Genomic DNA, 17,655 nt, shown 5'->3' with positions numbered 1-17,655 from the left:
AATCAAAAATCCTTTTTCTTCCTATCCGGTTTTTACTTTTAGTTTTTTTTTGTCTCTAGTTAAATCAAGTTCAAGAAGTCTGTGTCCTTCCTTTCCCGCTCCCCACCAAAAAACTCCTATGATCGAACTTCCCGCCCGCGAGTCTCGAAGTCCGTAGTAAACGAGATTATGTATTTTAGAGTACGAAAGGAGAACAGGCAGCAGCAGACAGGCGCAGATCAGGGATTTTTATTCCACCTTAACCATAATGAATTACACACATACCACACATTTATATAGTGTTTGCATTCTTGTATCATTTCAACAGACAATAAAACAGTAAACAAATGGTGGAAAGGATCATTGTGAGTTTCTTTCATTTCGCTTCGTTTATCAAATCATTCGCTTTCCCAATCACAATGTCTGTTGGATTCAGGTTTTCCTCTTTATTTAATTCGTCCGAGTTTTTCGCAATTGGTCGCCTATCAAATCTACAAATAGTTTAATAATCATAATATTAATAATAATTACAGTTTTAAAAGAACAGAGTAAAGTATAATAATAATCATAAATGGACAATGGATGCGAAATAGATATAATTTATCAAACGTGTTCATGTGTGCGTGTGTGTGTGTGTGTGTGTGTGTGTTTGCGTGCTGGGAATTGGCGCACGCTTGTCCATATGTGCATGTGCATTCGTTTGTTAAATTGCCGCCGGCGTTCAAGTTGTCCTCTTTCAAGAGAGCTGAGCTGTTCAGCTGTTTTACCCTTAAACATTGCTCATCCATTCAGGGCCTGTGTCTGTGTTGTGATTGGTGAGACCCATAAACATAAATATGGTAGAAATGAAAAAAAAAATAAATGCGAGATCAAATAAAAGTTAACAAACAACACATCGTAGAATGAAATGCACTTAAAACAAAGTCCTGCGGGTGTACGTAGCGCAACAATGGTAAACGTGTAAAGGAATAAGAAATAAAATTGGAAAAGAAAACATTACTCTTGGGCCTATTCGATTCGATATTCATTGGACAACAACAACCGAAACGATTCCACTCCCAATGGGTTTCCCTTCATTGTTAACTATCTTGCGTTTTGTTCTACCACTTCAATTCCGAATAAATGTCCACATGACAAGGCCCGCCGCATTACAATACACTCCTATATAATTTCTGCTTCCTTAACTTTCCCTGTAATTCCTTTGCCATTACATTTTACAAAACGAAACAAAATATCATACATTCAAATAATGCTTTTCCTGCTCCTTGATTCGCTTTCCCGTACACTAACACCGACCACCTACAGGCACACGCGTCTGTTTAACTTTCCTGCACTAATGCAATCATTTACATTTTTCTTTTTGCGTGTGAATCTTGTCCACGATCCACGATCTATCTGCTCCTTATGAGGTGCGTGCGCTTCAAGCCACGATCGTTAAGAAATGGACGTACACTAGACGACGTGAAAACAATACCTAATCCTACGTGTTTTGCCACCATTTGTGGCGCCATTAAATCCCTTGCCTGGCACGGTTCGAGGCTCATCCATTCAAATTAATTTAAAGCAACACATTCCATTCCGACGTCCGATAGGTAAAAGGTGATAATAATGTTCGAACAAAGGGAAGATAAATACAAAAGAAAACGATGAAAGTCCATACAAAATCCATTCTTCCAGCGAGAAGTATTTTGAAAGGATATGAAATCATTGAGGAATAAACAAAACATAAACTAGATCGATGCGTTTACAATTGATAGCATCCTGTGCGTAGCAGAGGATGCAGTTGCCCGAGGAGAAATTTGTCCCAGACTAAAGGAATTACAATTACGCACACCACACAATTGGAGCGTGTACTGCTCCACTATAAACGACTGGGATCTTCTTTTTCTTTTGTAATTCTTCCATTTTATCACCGGGTTAGTATACCGCGGTCCTAGCAACGAATATCTTCACTTGAATATCTCCACCAGTCTCTCTGTGGCTTTCTTATTGCTGCTTCTAGATGAGCTTGAAATCTCTTTCCCTCTTACGTTCGCTCGTAACTCCTCGTTTCCATTCACCCTAACTAACTGTTTATCTATACGGCAAAAAGCATCTAATAACAAGACCGGAGGTTCCGGCTCCGAAAGAGGAAGTATTCTGACTACCATCCATCTACTGAAAGCAGAATGCAAAAGGGGGTCCCGCTTCATAGGTTCCTTTTTTTTTCGCTAAGCACTAGTCAACAGCCTTGCAATATGCACGCGCGCAATGCAACCCTCAAGTGTTCCCGTGTTGCGTACGGTTGCTCGCACAGGAAGAAGAGCTAGAGATCAGCATTTCGCATCCGATCAACCACCACACACACACGCACACACGCACGCGCGCGCGAGTTCACGGTCGGTCAGTTTCCGTCCGGCGCCACTAGGCAATTGAATGGCGCACCGATCACGATCTGATTTGAGGCACGGCATATGGACGCTCTTTGTGTACATAATATGTTATTCGGTGGATAAAAACTGTTCAAGTTTTATGGGACGTGAGAGCAAAAGGAAACGAGGCATTGGGGAGGGAGAAAGCAGAAGCCTTCGATATTGTCTTCCGTCCTCTACGAGAATAGGTTGACCGTTCGTTGATGTGATGGGAAATGTGTATGTGAGTGTGTGTGTGTGTGTGCTATCAGAAAAGTATCCGCGTTCGCCGGCGGGCACACATTATCTACTCAGCTTGCTGATCACACGAATAAGGGCACCGTTTTCATCCTTAAGTCGTTGGTTTTCCGTTCTAAGCGCTTCCAATAGCTGCCAATACGCCGCACGGTTGGGATATGAAGATGAAAATAGAAATAATACATATACAATTAGTAAAATCGATTATACATTCTGCGATGTTCAAATAGGATAAATAGACAATAAAAGTAGAGAACAAACAACACGATGCCACTTTAATGTCTTATTAACAGCACATCTAGCACAACGCAACAGTTTAGTGATAGGTGCAAATTAGTAATTAAGAGAGCAGGGAAAAAGTTAAAGAATGTAAAAGTGTGCCATACTACACAGAAGAGTTAGTTAGGTAGAAACATGTTAACCTTTGTACTACTAGCCAAAGCAAATATGTGCACAATAGTGTGTATGTGGTGTGTTGTGTCAATGTCAGTAATGAGAAATGATGATTATTATGATCTTCCACCTAATTGGAGGCGCTTTATTACGACATTACGGAAACACGTTTAAAGAATACAACGTACAACAAGGTGGACGTGATTTTTGCAAAAATGCCCAGCTGTTTGAAATTGTTCATAAAAAATCACAAACAAATAATTAAATTTAATAACGCCAACATTTAAAGAAGAAAACTTTCATCGTAATAAAACGCCACCAATTTAGCGACAATTCATCCAACGCAAGTACAATACAGAATGGTAATAAACGCCGATAAAACAGCAGTAAATTCAACAGCAACAATTCAAACGAAAACAACAGCAGCTATTACAAGAAGAAAAGATGTAAATGACATCGAAAACTTGCATAGTATAGAAAGAAAGGTGATGAAGAACGGCCAGACCGTATTTGCTGATTGCAAGATGGTAAGATAAATTTAAACAGTGTTAAGTATTGATAACAATGTGCATTAGAGAATGATAACACGCGTAACTACACATTCGACGGTATAACATTCAGTAGGACCAGTAAAGATGATAATGAAGGATATGAAAGATCACGAACGTACAACAAACAGTGAACAGATGTACACAATGCCGCATAATTAAGAGTGAATGGTAGCATAAAGAAAAACACACAACACAAATGTGATAATAGGTTGAAGTATGTAACAAATAACACGTTTTACATCACAACTCTCTCGCCTCTAAACCGGTTAGCTTGTTGAAACAGTAACAGTCAGTGTGTTGTGTTATGTAGGAATAAAAAAAAACACCAGTAAACAAAACAAATATGGCGCACAAACAACACACACACTTATGAGATCAGTGTCTAAATCAAACAAATTGTGTGAATGTTATAAAATTGTTTTTATCAACCAAATACCACGACTCAACGAGAGAGCAATAGGAAAACTGGTGCAAAGTGGTAAGGAGTAGTAGAAATGCAAAAGAAACACGGAAAGTAAAAGAAAACGTTACAGTAAAAGAAAAAACAACAATGTTACACTAGGCAGGGCACACACGCACGCACAAGAAGAAGAAAACAAAACCAAGTGGCCGGCAGTGTGTGCCAAGGATGGGATATACATTCATACCCGGTAAGGATTCAGTTGACGGTTGGGGAGTTTGTAGCGACGAGCATGGAAAACTATGATCCCCAGGTCGATCGATTATAACGCATGCTCACACACGCGCTCCCTTTGGGCGGATTGGTTTGGGTTGTGTGCGCCTCTTGTTAATAACAATTCGCAATGGAGATGGAGATACTTTCGTTCGGTCGAGGAGGAATATCCCAGTCCCAACGGTCGATGAAGGTTTGTAGCTTAAATTGTTGGTGGTGGTTGGTGATTGTTGTTGGTGGTAGTGGTGGTGGTAGTTGTGATGATGGATTCCTTGTTCTGGTGGTCTTTGTGGTGGAAAAGTAGTCATACTAGTGCAGTGGTAATTGATGTTTGAACACGGTATATTCGCGGAGCCTAAATGTACCCAGTATGAAGAACAGCCGATAACGAAGTGAAGGACACACAGCTCACAAAAAAAATCGTTCGCACACCGCTCGTGAACATTGCGAAAGTACGTACGGATCCCACAGAAAGCAAAGAAAACCCATTTCAGTTCACCCTAATTTTTCGCTTGTATTGCTATAATTTTCATTTGCCATAATTCGAAAGAAAAGAACTCGAAAATGTTTCATTTTCGATAACAGTGACATAAATACGTTTATATGCCTAATCCGAACGCATAATATCTACCATTTTTTTGTGTGTGTAGTTTGAGTAACTATGTGATGATTTTAATAATGGTAACAAAGTTCCCTTTCCATTTGCTATAATACCATCGCGATGATGCACGATGCATGTATAATTTCATGCTAGGTTACGATTTCAATATAGTGAAATGTTACGGTCTGATTTTCCCGACCGCCTACACTAACTGTTGTGGCACAGCAGTACAGCAGCCGTTCAACATTAAGAAGCCCAGTCTACACTAATTTTGATTATTCCTTTTCCTGGTTGTGTGAGTTGGTGTACGTTTTTCGAAGAGAGGGTGTAGGTAAGTTCGATGCAACATTGTCGATGATTCGTTGGTGCATGATACCATACCCGCTCGCTACACTTTAGCGAGAGAATGTTTATCTAGACTAAGATTTCGTTGGCACAGAAGTTCCCTGCTATAGTCCTTCAACAAGAAAAGCAAATGTGCCCACAACGTATCCAGTTAGTCAAACGATTGCATGTTATTACGGTCGCTACTGCTTGTTGGCATGTACTTGGTTCTGTGCCGAGGTGGTCAGCTTCGATACTACACGAGTAAGTGCCCGATTTTCGGCCCGCAGCCGCTCGTTTTCGGTTTTATACTTTTGCAACAGCTACGCGTATGATGTGAGAGTGGAGAACAAGATGGTTTCCGTTTTTTTAAAAATAGGTTAAAGAACATAACGAACAGATTGAAAGTAGTCGCCCGCGGTAGTAACAGTTTAGACATGTAGACATGGTACGGGTACACGGAATTAAAACACGAAATTGGTTCATCGAAGAGCAAAATTGAATAGGAGAGAAAAAAGAGAGAAAGAGAAAAAAGATAGAGAAAAAAGAAGATCATGAAACAAACAGGTCGGTTCGATGAAGTTAATACATTATTGCACTGTGTTAAGATTTTGCATGTTCTGTAAACTGTAGTACGCTGAAATTGGGAATTATGTCCCATAAATATGATTTACATCATGTTTTCATAGGAAAAAAAACCAGGTAGGAAACAAGAACTCGAAAACGATGGACAAACAGAAAACACAGAAACTTGACAATGGTAAGGGGAGTAATGAAAAAGGCGCATATAATAATGCACAACACTAAGTATAGAAACATGTTAAACGATGTGACAAGTAAACAAGGAAAATTGAAGTGTGGAGCGTTGTGCGTATGTGTAAGTTTGTTGGAATTTGTTCATGGGTAAAAGCGTTCGGTTAATAAGTTTCAGTGTAGTAAGATAAAGGTATCCGAATATGCAAAAGAAGCAAAGCGCACTGTTTCTTGGTTTTTGCTTCTTGGTTGTTGACTAACTGGAAAGTTTCTTTACATCAATTAACTTTTAGAATTATTCAATACACTTTTATATGAACAAGGGAAAGACTTATGCTGTCGTTAAGACAATTTTGATTCAAAATTCAAAGCGCCAATCAATGTAGTCTAATACAAAATTTTGGTTGATTACAATTAAAAATATCCACACGTGTTTCCACTGAGAGAAATAGTTTTGTTCACAGAAAAGTACAACATCGGAACAACGATTTTAACAAACAGAAGATCGATCCATAAACGTTCCAGTAATGCTATTATCTCTATCAGCACGAGTAAACGTTTGCGAACGGAGAATTGATTAGAAAACGAAAGGAAACATATGCATTTGTTAGAACGCGGCACAGTATTAAGCTTTTCGCCCATTTTTGTTGGATTAAACCGTTACAATCAGGTGAACCATCAGTTGATCCTCGTAATGTTGGTAAGTGTTAGTGACACATGTATATGTTAGTTAAACGAAAAGATGAATAGTTGTTGTTGTTTTCATTGTAGTTGCTGTTGTTATGTTGATGTGATAGTATGGCTGACTGTGGTAACTACTATTTGTGATTTAAAATGTGTTTTTCAAAACTAATAACAGAAATATGTTGCTCTATGTGTTAGTGTTTTGCTTTTGCAAAAGCGCAAAAGAAACGATAAAAAATCATGACGCTATGTTAATTATATAAATGTATTTAAATAAAACCGGAATACTATTTAAAAGGTAAGTATGTTGAGACGAACACGGTTTGGAAAGAATCATTTAAGAGAAACAGCGAAAGGAACATGAAAGTTGTACAAAAAAAAACTATATGCAGAAACGAAAAACAAACAAATATAGGAACAGAAAATAAACGAAACGAAAAAAAAAAAACACGAAAACGAAGAAATTGCCACCCTTGTAATAAATCCCTCGGGATTTGACAATCACACACGAAGAAACGCAAGGGAAAACGTAGGAACCGTTCGTCTCGTAACGGGAGGGGAAAAACAGAAGTAGTTAAAGAAACGTTAAAGAAAACAAAAAAAAAACAACAACATGTACAACAAAGCTGACTTTACCTTCAACTCCTCTTCCATCTCAGACATCTTCCGTTCCATGGCGCGCCGTTCGCGTTTCTCCAGCTCCGACAGGGAGTTGTTTTTGGTGGTCTAAAACAGTACATCGCGATTAGTGAACAGATTGACGTGGAGATTGTTTGCACACGTTAGGCTTACCGCTGTAGTAAATCGGTCAAGGGCGCCCTTAAGCGTTACCACCTCCTCATCCTTCTTTCGTAGTGCCATCTTAAGCTTATCATTATCGGCTCTGGAAGAAGTAAGAGTGCATGGGGATAAGATAAGGTTCATTCGGTTCCGCCAGCTGCTATATTCTGCTTAAAACGAGCAAATACTTACTTTTCCTGTTCATAGAGAGCTTTGTAGTCGATACAGTCGCCACCATTTTCCCGGCTGGAATCCTGTGGCTGGTTAGCCGTGTCCAACTCGGAGGCTGTCGAACCGACGCGCGATCGACCCCGTTCCGAGCCAGTCTAGTGTGTAATAGGTATAAATGCATAAAGTTAGTAAATGATACACAATTTGTGTTACAAATAATAAAGCAGACAACAGTTATGGGAAATTTAGCTGAGCAAACTCATTCCGGGAAGATTATCGTAAATTTGTACAACCCTCCCAAAAAAAATCTTACTTCATATCCTTCACTCTGCACCGACGCGGTACTGTACGATCGCGACAGGGAACCGTTTGACGGATAGCTGGACAAGGCCGCCGCACTACTAGCAGCCTGCGATGCACGGGTCCTGCTTCGGCTTCGGCGTTCGTGATCACGCAATGATTGACTACGGCCAACGCCGGCACTGTGGTGGTGTGATCCCGCATGCAAACTGCTGCCGTACGAGGGTGTGTAGGTGTTGTTTAAGCTCGTGTTCGATCCCGACAGTCCGTTGCTGGAGAGATGGTGATGGCGCTTTAATCCGGATAAACTTAGGCTCGCTGTGGTGATGCCGTTGTCGTAGCTAGTGTAGGGACTAACGTAGCGATCCTTGTACGTTGATCCCGTCGATCCAGCCGATGTTGTGTAGCTGTTCGTACCCACACTACTACCATACCGATCCTTATCCTTGTAAGGTGATTTGTACGCGAGACTGCTGTTGCTGCCACCGTACGAGTCGCGCCGGGATAGGTTCGAGTAGTCAAAGTACGTGCCACCACCGTTTGTACCTGTACCGCCCGCACCGAGCAGTGAGCGACTGGAAGGGCTGCTGGTTGACACGGTCGTTCCGTACGGGGATGAAGATGTGCTGTAGCTGCTGCCTGCTAGCGGACTGCCACTGCTTCCGTACGAGCTACCCGCAATACCGGACGGCCCCGTATACGACCGTCCGGCATAGCTCGATGCCAGCGCGGATGGTCCAGTGACACCGTTCACGGACGATGGTGTGATCGTGCGTGTCAAGGACGATGCGCGCCGTGTCACTATCGGCTGAACCGTACGCGAGCGTGAACGGAAGGACATTGCTCGTTGGGATAAGAATAATAATTCCTTCAGAATAGATTTTTCGTGCGTACTGCACCCGACGACGCGACAAACAACAAATTAAACAATAAAGAATAAATATATTACTAACACCACTGATGCCTCCATACTCTCAATAGTACACTGTTTTCAACTTGCGTCACGCTGGCAAAATGGCACGTGGGGGGGCAAAAAATACAAGCCGTGAGTTATTGTTGTTTGAAGCGTCACCGTAATGATCTTCCCAGGTCAGGTTGACATACGCGTCGGCACGGATGGAACGACGACGCAAAACCCGTAAAAACAACCTTCACCGGTGCTCACTAGCCTGCCTACTGCTCGCCGCTAGCTTCGCGCAATTTCCCGGACATCAACTGGCCGACACTACAACCCACGGGATGATTTTTAAATATAGGCGGTCGGAAACTCTCCCCAAATGCTTACGGAGGTCACCGTGATTATAAACACGGTGGAGAGCGGCCATTCTCCAACAAGCGCACATCGGAAAGTGGGTGGAGATCGTCACGGTAGGGACGGTTATTCTTCGTACACTCTCCGTTGTTCAACGCAATCCGTGTCGCTTCCACTGTAAACCTATTCTCACCGCTGCCGGACATCAGCTTCTGTGTGGACGGAAGCTATATTTAGCGCAACCCGATCGATCTCAAACGGCTCTTCCAAATGACTTCCTTTTAGACATCCACATCACGCACATGTGACGTTTCTTCCACAAATTCCCCCCGGGGGTTCCATTCTACGATCGCCCAAACGGATGGTGAAAAGTGAAATCGACATTTTACGACACCGCGCAACCGAACCGGGACCCAAACCGCGCAATGTTGTTTTGCGAGAGGAAAGTTTTAAACGAAACGACGCCGACAAACTGTTCTATTTTCTTTTTTTTAACCTCACTTTCACTGAGCATGCGGAAGCGGAAATCGGAAGGAATGCATCGCACAAAAATGCAGCCGAATGTGCATCGTTTCGGTTGGATTGACAAGCAAGTTGCACATAAATGTAATTGGTCCTTGTTGCAATTGGACCACTGGTTTTTTTTTTGAGACGGTTGTTTCTTTACAGACGTTGCCGCTAAATTTTATCTCTGAAGCATGCATTTTTGTCTCGTAGCAAACAAACTTTGATCAGTGTACAGTAGGTATCAATTTTTGTCTCGCGATCACTAATACTTGACAGTAAGCATCAATTTTTCTCTCATGATCACCAATTTTTGTCTCAAGTTGGGAAGTACACCACGTAGGCAGAAAATTCTAATGATCTCATATGTATGAAAAATTGGATAGAATTAGGTCAAGAAAAACATGAAAAACAATTAAAGTTGATGTTGGATTTAATTTGTCAATGAATACAATTGAATTTTTATCGGGTGTCACCAGTAAACTTGAAAAACGCTTGCAAGGCTATTTGAGTGCCGTAAAATTTACGATAAAACTGTACAACACCTTATTCACAACAAATGTATTGTCATTTATTAATTGAATAAAAAAAACAGTGCTTTTCGCTAAATATTGTGTACATACAAACTTGTATTTAAAACAAAGTATTTCATGAATAAGCAACAAACATTCGTGGCTTAGCAACAAAAAATGGTGACTGCGAGAGAAAAATTGCCTACTGTCAAAAATTGATACCCACTGTTAAGTATTGATGTCAAATAGACAAAATTAATTAATTATTGTTTTAAAATATTTGTTTATTTAAATCGAGCGAGCTTACAGCACAAGATCAAGAACTTTGTTCTTTTACTGGCAAAAATGACATCACCTACATTAGCTGAGATCACCAACCCGGTATCTCGCGATTCTTCGATGAAATCTGAGATTAGTTTAAACGTTGCATGTCCAAAAGACACCACCAAGCGCAGGCATATTAGCGGCAAATAGCGGTCATTGGATTATTCGGCTCGCCAATGGACGAATGTCGTCATAACGATGATCTGCCAGGGGTTATATGACGACGACAAGAGGCTGACATGGTCTTGCCTTCCACCTTCCCGATAGCTAAAATTAGTCATGGAATCATCACCCCATGTGTTGCGTGTTACGGAGCTAGAGAGATGCATTTCCAAAATAACAAATGATTACCGCATTAAGCTGATTTTGAGCGCGGTGTTTTCAACACATCACTTCATTCACACCATCGCGAAGTGAGGGGGGAAATATTAAACATTGAAGTTCTAAAGATCTGCCCAGTGTCCACATATCGGGGCTTGCGGTGAAACTCCACAAAAAGGAAGGACAAATTAGGGTAAACATTTTAATGTTCCATATTTCAAAGTTGTGCCGTACGCACGTTTAATAAATGACTGACGGCAAAAAGATTAATGGAAGTGCTTTAAAACAAAACTAAAAACAATGCGTAACGTTGTTGCAGACAGTGGCATAAATAGTAGTAAAAAGGGTATCCGCATTCGAGTTGACAAATTGACCGTACACGTGGGTTGCCAAAACATCCAATTTCGTATCAACATTAGTGATCATGAAGAGAAATAAAATGAAGATCTATCTCCATTGGTAAATTGGCACCTTTATTCCCTCGTGGTTTGCGTTGCCTTTCCTCGCATAAGCCGATCAAATCCGCATGTTTGTAAACAGGGACACCAACACACGCACACTACTACACACACAGGATTTATTTAGTTTTTTGGAGCGAAGATACTGGCCGGCCTACATAAATCAACTAGTTCGCTGTGGGGCGGTTAGAAAAACACCGCAATTTGCCAGCAGAATTCGGTCGAATTTTTAAATCCTATTACGCATTTTTCGCGTAATACTTGGAAATGGGTTACGAACTACGAAGGAAAAAAAATAGGTGCGCAAGTAAATAACGGCCGTTTTGAAATCGATGGGGCACAGCAGAACTGTGGCGCGATTTTGAAGGTTTAAAAACGTCAACAAATGAAGTTTGGGAATGAGATAATCAAATGGTGTAAACAGATGAGTGACTACTTCGTGCTAGTAAATGCTCTTATTTCTTGAATATGTCTGATTTTGAGCGGAGTAAGTGTCATATGCGGGAGGTGTTGCTGTTTCTGTGTTTGATCGCAGAAAATGGCAGCCGAAGCGCATCGAGAAATTGTGAATGTTTACGGAGATGATGCTCTAGGCGAAACAACCGGAGGACGCTCAACGGTAAGGAAGGCCCAAAACGTTCGCAGACGAACAATTGACGGCTTTACTGGAGGTTTAGTAACACAAAATCATGGATACCTTCCGGCCATACCCCAACGAAAGTACGAAAGTTTTGATGAGTATTTGGTGGGACCAGCATCGGCATCATCTATCACGAACTGCTGCAACCGGGAAAAACAATCAACGGTGAACGCTGCCGAACTAAATGCGCTTAATTGGGTCTGATTGGGTCATAGGACGAAGCATTTACATCCAGCTCATCAGTACATCAGTTTTTCCAAATAAAAATGCCAGAAGTAAAACAAAAATCTTATGAAAAAAGAGTTTTTCCTAACAGCAGGCAAAGAACAACTCCGCCACCTTGTTTGCACGTTAAATTAATCAACGTCCGATCCATTCGTTGGTTCCATCCACCTTCGGGGTCGAACCGCAATTCAAATCGATTCCAGCGCTAGACGCTAGTGTAAATATTTATTCTTCCCAAAACAGCAGCAGCTAACCGATCATTCGAATGATCGGAGCCAGAAAGGTTGTGCAAGAAAAAAAAAATCCGTTAAAAAATGAAATTTATTTTTTCATTCGATAGAATTTACTCTTTTCTTCACGCCAATACAGATCTATACCGTGTTCAAAACCAACCATCTGTTGCAATTTCACCAACTGGTAGCGCTACGACAAACGATTTCATTCGCGCTTCGATAGAACGCCAATCAGCTGCCCGATTTGCCAGCCCAGAAGGGAAGGTGTTTTGCCTTTTTCGGTGTATATATGGAATGTATAAAACGATGCGGGCGCAGAGAGATCGTTGATATCGGGTTTGCTCTTGCCCGATGCAACCTCACAACACACACACACACACAATTCGCACGTTCGGTATCAATTCGCCATATATGGTCACAGATAATAAAAAAAGATCTCACATTGCCGTTGACCCACAACCGATACATGTTTCACTTGGTGTTACAGCATGTATTGATGGTGTTTTTTCTTCCCACTGCTTCTTTCTTCTCAGCCAAAACGTTTCACCCTGGCTTCGTTCAAAAACTTTATGCAAAAAAAAAAAACGAAACAATTGTTCTAAAACTTCAAACAACAATAACGCAGATCGTTTTCGGTTTTCGTTATTCAACGCTCAGCACACCAAGTTGGCAACAGCAATAAGATTCACCTATGACAATGCACTCACTTCGGTAAGATACAGCCACAACCGTATAACAGATGGTGACGCGCGTATTATGGTTTCGATTGGCGCCGTAGATAACGTAGGCTCGGCTGGTTCGGTGTGCAACGGGCAGCGATACGGCGAACGTCAGTAGCGAAACGATCGACTACTGGCTTCCACATCCAACCAAGGAGTAACACACCCCGAACACAAAACGGTTGGCCCGCAGTTAAACGTGAGAGTTACCAGATACCGTGTTTTTTTGCGCTAAGAGAACAAGCGCAAGACCACTCATTTCGGTCTCGAAAGAGAGTGAGCACGATCGTGAGTGTAACTAATCTATTCGGCAGTAGAAGATCGGTAGGATTTCCCACTTAACTTGGGCCGCGGGATTAAAATCACTCACTGGATTATTAATTTTTGAGGTACGTTTTCTCGATTTTTCACTAGTTCTAGTGGTACTGCTTGAAGATAAAGATCAAGAATGGCCGCACCATCTTAATTACACAATCGCATAAATCTTCATTAAGTTCACCATTGGCATGCACTGTTAATGACAGCTGACAAAAGCAGATAAGTTTGCGTTACACACTTCCCAACAAGGATTGAAATCTGGCGTGTACGATCCGCAACCGAAGGAGAAGAATTTATGATGCCGACCATTAACACCTGGTGGTGGCCTCGACCGCAAAAAGGGCCACAGCGACCAGCGTCCTCCGGTGGCATACGAAACGCATAACCTTCGTCCCATCTGCACCGTCTTCAATCAATATCCCAGCTGATTCCACCGGCCGTGTTGCGCGTCTCCAAAACAAAAAAAAAAACCGCGGCCCGCACTTCACGGTCGGGCATTCCATTAATTGCTTTTAAATTCAAACAGCCGAACCGCGGCGGTTCGGTGGTGTGAAGTTTGCCGGCGGTCAGCTTTCGACGTGATCCGGTTCCGGAGCGTTTTTGTGAGCGGGTGTTGTCATAGTTTACAAAACATTAAACACGGACCCGCTCACAGAAAAAAGGAAGTCAAGGTTAGAGGATTGGACGAAGGAAAAAAAATAATACAACTATCTACACATGTGTCTGTCTAAATGCTGCACTTTCGAGCGTGTGGAGGTTAGCGCGTTGTGTCAAAACGACTCTTCCCCACCCGTTACATCCCTTCCGGACAGGACAGGAGGAGGTTACATGGGTGACGCAAAGCAAACATACAGGCGACAGGATTATCGACAGCACAACACACCATCTTTTCACTCCCCCCGAGGATGGGGGGTCGCACACAGGCCCGTCAACCGTGCAACACACGATGCGATCGCCAGAGATATATGACAGACGTTGGGCGCGAGAGCATTGAGCTGAGTGATGTGTGTTCGACACAAATCCAAACGGCAAAACGGTCGTTACGTCAAACGTCCAAGGACATTGCCACGCCGAGTGCTAGGTAAAAGTGCGTTATATTTCCGTGCCGTTTAGAGAAAAAAAACGGCCTACAATTCTACACAACACAAAGATCTTTCCGATTTTAACCCGATGCACAAATAAACATTGTCCGTGCGGGTGTTCGTTTACAAGGTATTCTAAGGGAACATAAACCCGACAAAAATCAGCCATATTTCCCCTGAATCCACCGCAAAGATTCGGTACAATTTCCAACTAACCGGTAAAACGCAACAAATCTCTGGCACACACACACACACACATACACAGCCCCCGACTGTGTTCAAAGATCACCGAACGTCTGGCTGAGCAGAAGCTCCAACCGGGGTCGGTTGCAAGAATTTGGCTTCATTCTGCATCACACCTCACACAAACCTTTTCTTTCACCTCAATGGACGTGTGTGTGTGTGTGTGCGTATGTGTGTATTTATATTAGTGGCCACCTTCCTGCGCTCCACAATGAGAACGGGAATCCAAACGGGAGTGAATGAGGTAGGTGTGTATGTCGTGTTCTAGGATTAAATTTAGAAATGATGCACTGGGAACCCGCCCAATGGCTCATGCAGTCATGGCTATGCGGATGAAAACGAAAAGATCTATAGCTATGCGCCGTCTTCGTCCGTTTGTGAAGGAAGAAACTTTGCAATTGCAGCTGTGTTTGCCGTGTTTTCCTGGTTTGCAAAAAAAAAAAGAGGAAACGTGTAAAACAGTAACGCAAATGGCACACTGTTGATTGAAGGCACGCTCATCAATCATTTGGTGCGCATTGGAGGTATTTTACGTTCAGGGTTAAATAATGTGCGTCGGAAATTAAAAAAAAAAACATTCGTACGTTTTTAACGCGTTTGGATGCATTTCATGCAAGCATGACGAAATGAAGACATGCCAATGCTAAATTAATTGTGTCTTGTTTAACTCAATTAAATGGGTTGTTGTTGAAGAGTTTTATTTTTAAGTGGTATCGACGGGTTTTTAAAACACTCATGGATAAGTGCCAACGATACGATACAGAGAAGCGATACACTTCTTCATTTACAACCACAAAACAAACGTAACGAAACGGTCGAAAAGGAATCATTTGGCTTAGTTCCGCAAAACTTCCGCAGTCAAATGCTTCGTAGCGAAGCGAAACAGAACGGCGCACCCGTCTCGAACCGACAACAAGTGGTCTGTTTAACTTCATGTAACGTACACCCACTGCAACACAAGACCCGGTTCAAAGCCGATCGACTTACACGGCCGATTTTCCCTTATTCTGCGCTCTCCATCGTGTGATTCGTGCCTGGCTAGCGGTGTACGGGGTTGTCTTCCGTAGCACGATGTACACACATTTCCCCCCCCCCCTTATAACTATATTTAGCCCAGCAGGTAGTGAAATGATTCGGTGAGTAGCAACCAGAAGGAATGCTACAACAAAGTCAGTTTAATCGAAAATCAATACCATTTCCTTCCTTTCTGGATGTAGACGCAATGATGCAAACTAAGCTAGGCCTTAGCAACTTTTTGTTTTGTGTCGATTAATTTGTTTTGAAACAGTAGTTGAAATTGAGCGAACGTGGTGAAAGGAACTCTTGCAGTATACCAGCCACCATGCGTCTCCACCGCTATTGCAAGAAACGATTTCCATCTGGCAAGGTTGATCCGATCGTTAAGTGTATTACATGACGCTGCTATTCGATCGTTCGATCGATCGCTAAACAAGGTCAGGTGACTAGAGAGGAAAAAATTGCCTTTATTTTTTGCCCCCGGAAGAAATATATTGTTTTTTCAGTTCGTAGGAGTTATTTATGCTACTACAATTCTATTTAATCTGTCTTTCGAAATTACTATAGAATAATTATATAGAATTGACTGCACTTACTGGCGTGCGGAAACCACTTTCGCGTCCTAGTCTTTCAACACCATCAACGTTTGAGGCGATGAATGGCTAATGTCATCTTGAAGCGAAGAGTCAGACCATGAATTTTTGACGTCAAACATTCAGTACCTTTGTTAAATTCTCTACTAAGTAACAATCTCTGGTGGGGATGGCTCCGTCCTAATTACCTTTCTCGCTGATTCATCGAATGAGTCACCAGAAAACAATGATCAATGCCACGACGGTCCGTTTAGCATAGAAAAAAAAACAAATCGATTGACAATTAGGCTAAAAATAAGAATCGATATTACCGAAAATAGAACGCTATTTAAGTCTCATGGCTATTTCTCATCAGTTTACCGGACCCATTACTGATGACTAAACTGTATTTCTACTTTTTCCATCTGTAGCGGGGAATCCTTTTTAACCTGGCACTAATCTTGACAACTACGAAACTCACAGTTCTTTGTCTGGATTGACAGTCTTTATACAATCCGACCAGATGATAGAATGGGACAGCAGGCACTCTCCTGAACGTTCAGCGGAGACAAATTTAGAACAGCTCCAAAGCAAAGTAAGAAGCGAAAGTGTTCACTGCGCTGTCTGCTATAAATGAGCATACGTAGTTCATTGCACTATTCTAAGACGGTGTTTCCCGTCTCGTGGTTCGGTGCGTTGCCACCCTCCCGCGCACTTTTGATAAAATAACGACGGGTACAAGCCGCAAATGTCTCATCATATGTCCACGCATAGGTCAAGAAACTTTACTATCCCCCTCTCGTAAACATGACCATTATGGCCATCTGGAACGGATGATGCAGTCGTAAAAGAGTGTAAGTGTTGGGGACGTGTAGATGCAACTGATTGTTGGTCAATTTTAAAACATTGCACACAGCTCCAATCTACCCTGACGTGCACAAAACATCCACTTGAAATAAACAGGTAATTAGACAAGCGTGCATTTATTCGCAACTCCCGTACGGCGACCCTCCTCTTGCTTATATCCTCGTCATAAATCCGAAAGGCAGGTGGTAAATTAAAACTGTCACATTCGAAAGGACAAAGCGCTTGTCTACCAACACTACGCTCTAGTGTATCCACATCTCGAGTTCATAGAGGAAATCAAGTCTGACTCTATTTTTATAGCAAATATATCATCGCCAGCCTGTGCTGACACAGTGCTCCTTTCAGTCCGTCGCGTTGCACGGTTTGGTTTATACGCATCGTACCCGGGAGTTCATTAAAAGGCGCAATCGTTTTAATCTAAAGGCCCATGATCAGTTAGGTCAGATCTCGCTTGTATGCTCGATGGAGGCGCATGGTGGTTTTCGAAAAGAAAAACCCAAAAACTGAATGA

The 17,655-nt window shown here is 42.1% G+C and overlaps 1 protein-coding gene across 2 annotated transcripts in view; it reads right to left on the bottom strand.

Moving 5' to 3' along the window:
- Nucleotides 1-5,372: 5,372 nt before the first annotated feature.
- The window catches only part of LOC128712028 (protein phosphatase 1 regulatory subunit 12A), a 64,627-nt gene continuing 52,344 nt past the window's right edge, over nucleotides 5,373-17,655 (bottom strand). For both annotated transcript variants that reach the window (XM_053806922.1, XM_053806923.1), the window contains 4 exons: nucleotides 7,579-7,712; nucleotides 7,399-7,489; nucleotides 7,243-7,332; nucleotides 5,373-5,492 (listed from right to left, as the gene is read on the bottom strand). In XM_053806922.1, the coding sequence (XP_053662897.1) occupies nucleotides 5,373-5,492; nucleotides 7,243-7,332; nucleotides 7,399-7,489; nucleotides 7,579-7,712 (435 nt within the window). The remainder of the gene's footprint in view (nucleotides 5,493-7,242; nucleotides 7,333-7,398; nucleotides 7,490-7,578; nucleotides 7,713-17,655) is intronic.

This window comes from Anopheles marshallii, chromosome 3 (assembly GCF_943734725.1).
Source record: "Anopheles marshallii chromosome 3, idAnoMarsDA_429_01, whole genome shotgun sequence".
NCBI lineage: Eukaryota > Metazoa > Arthropoda > Insecta > Diptera > Culicidae > Anopheles > Anopheles marshallii.
This window is presented reverse-complemented; position numbering and strand designations above follow the sequence as displayed.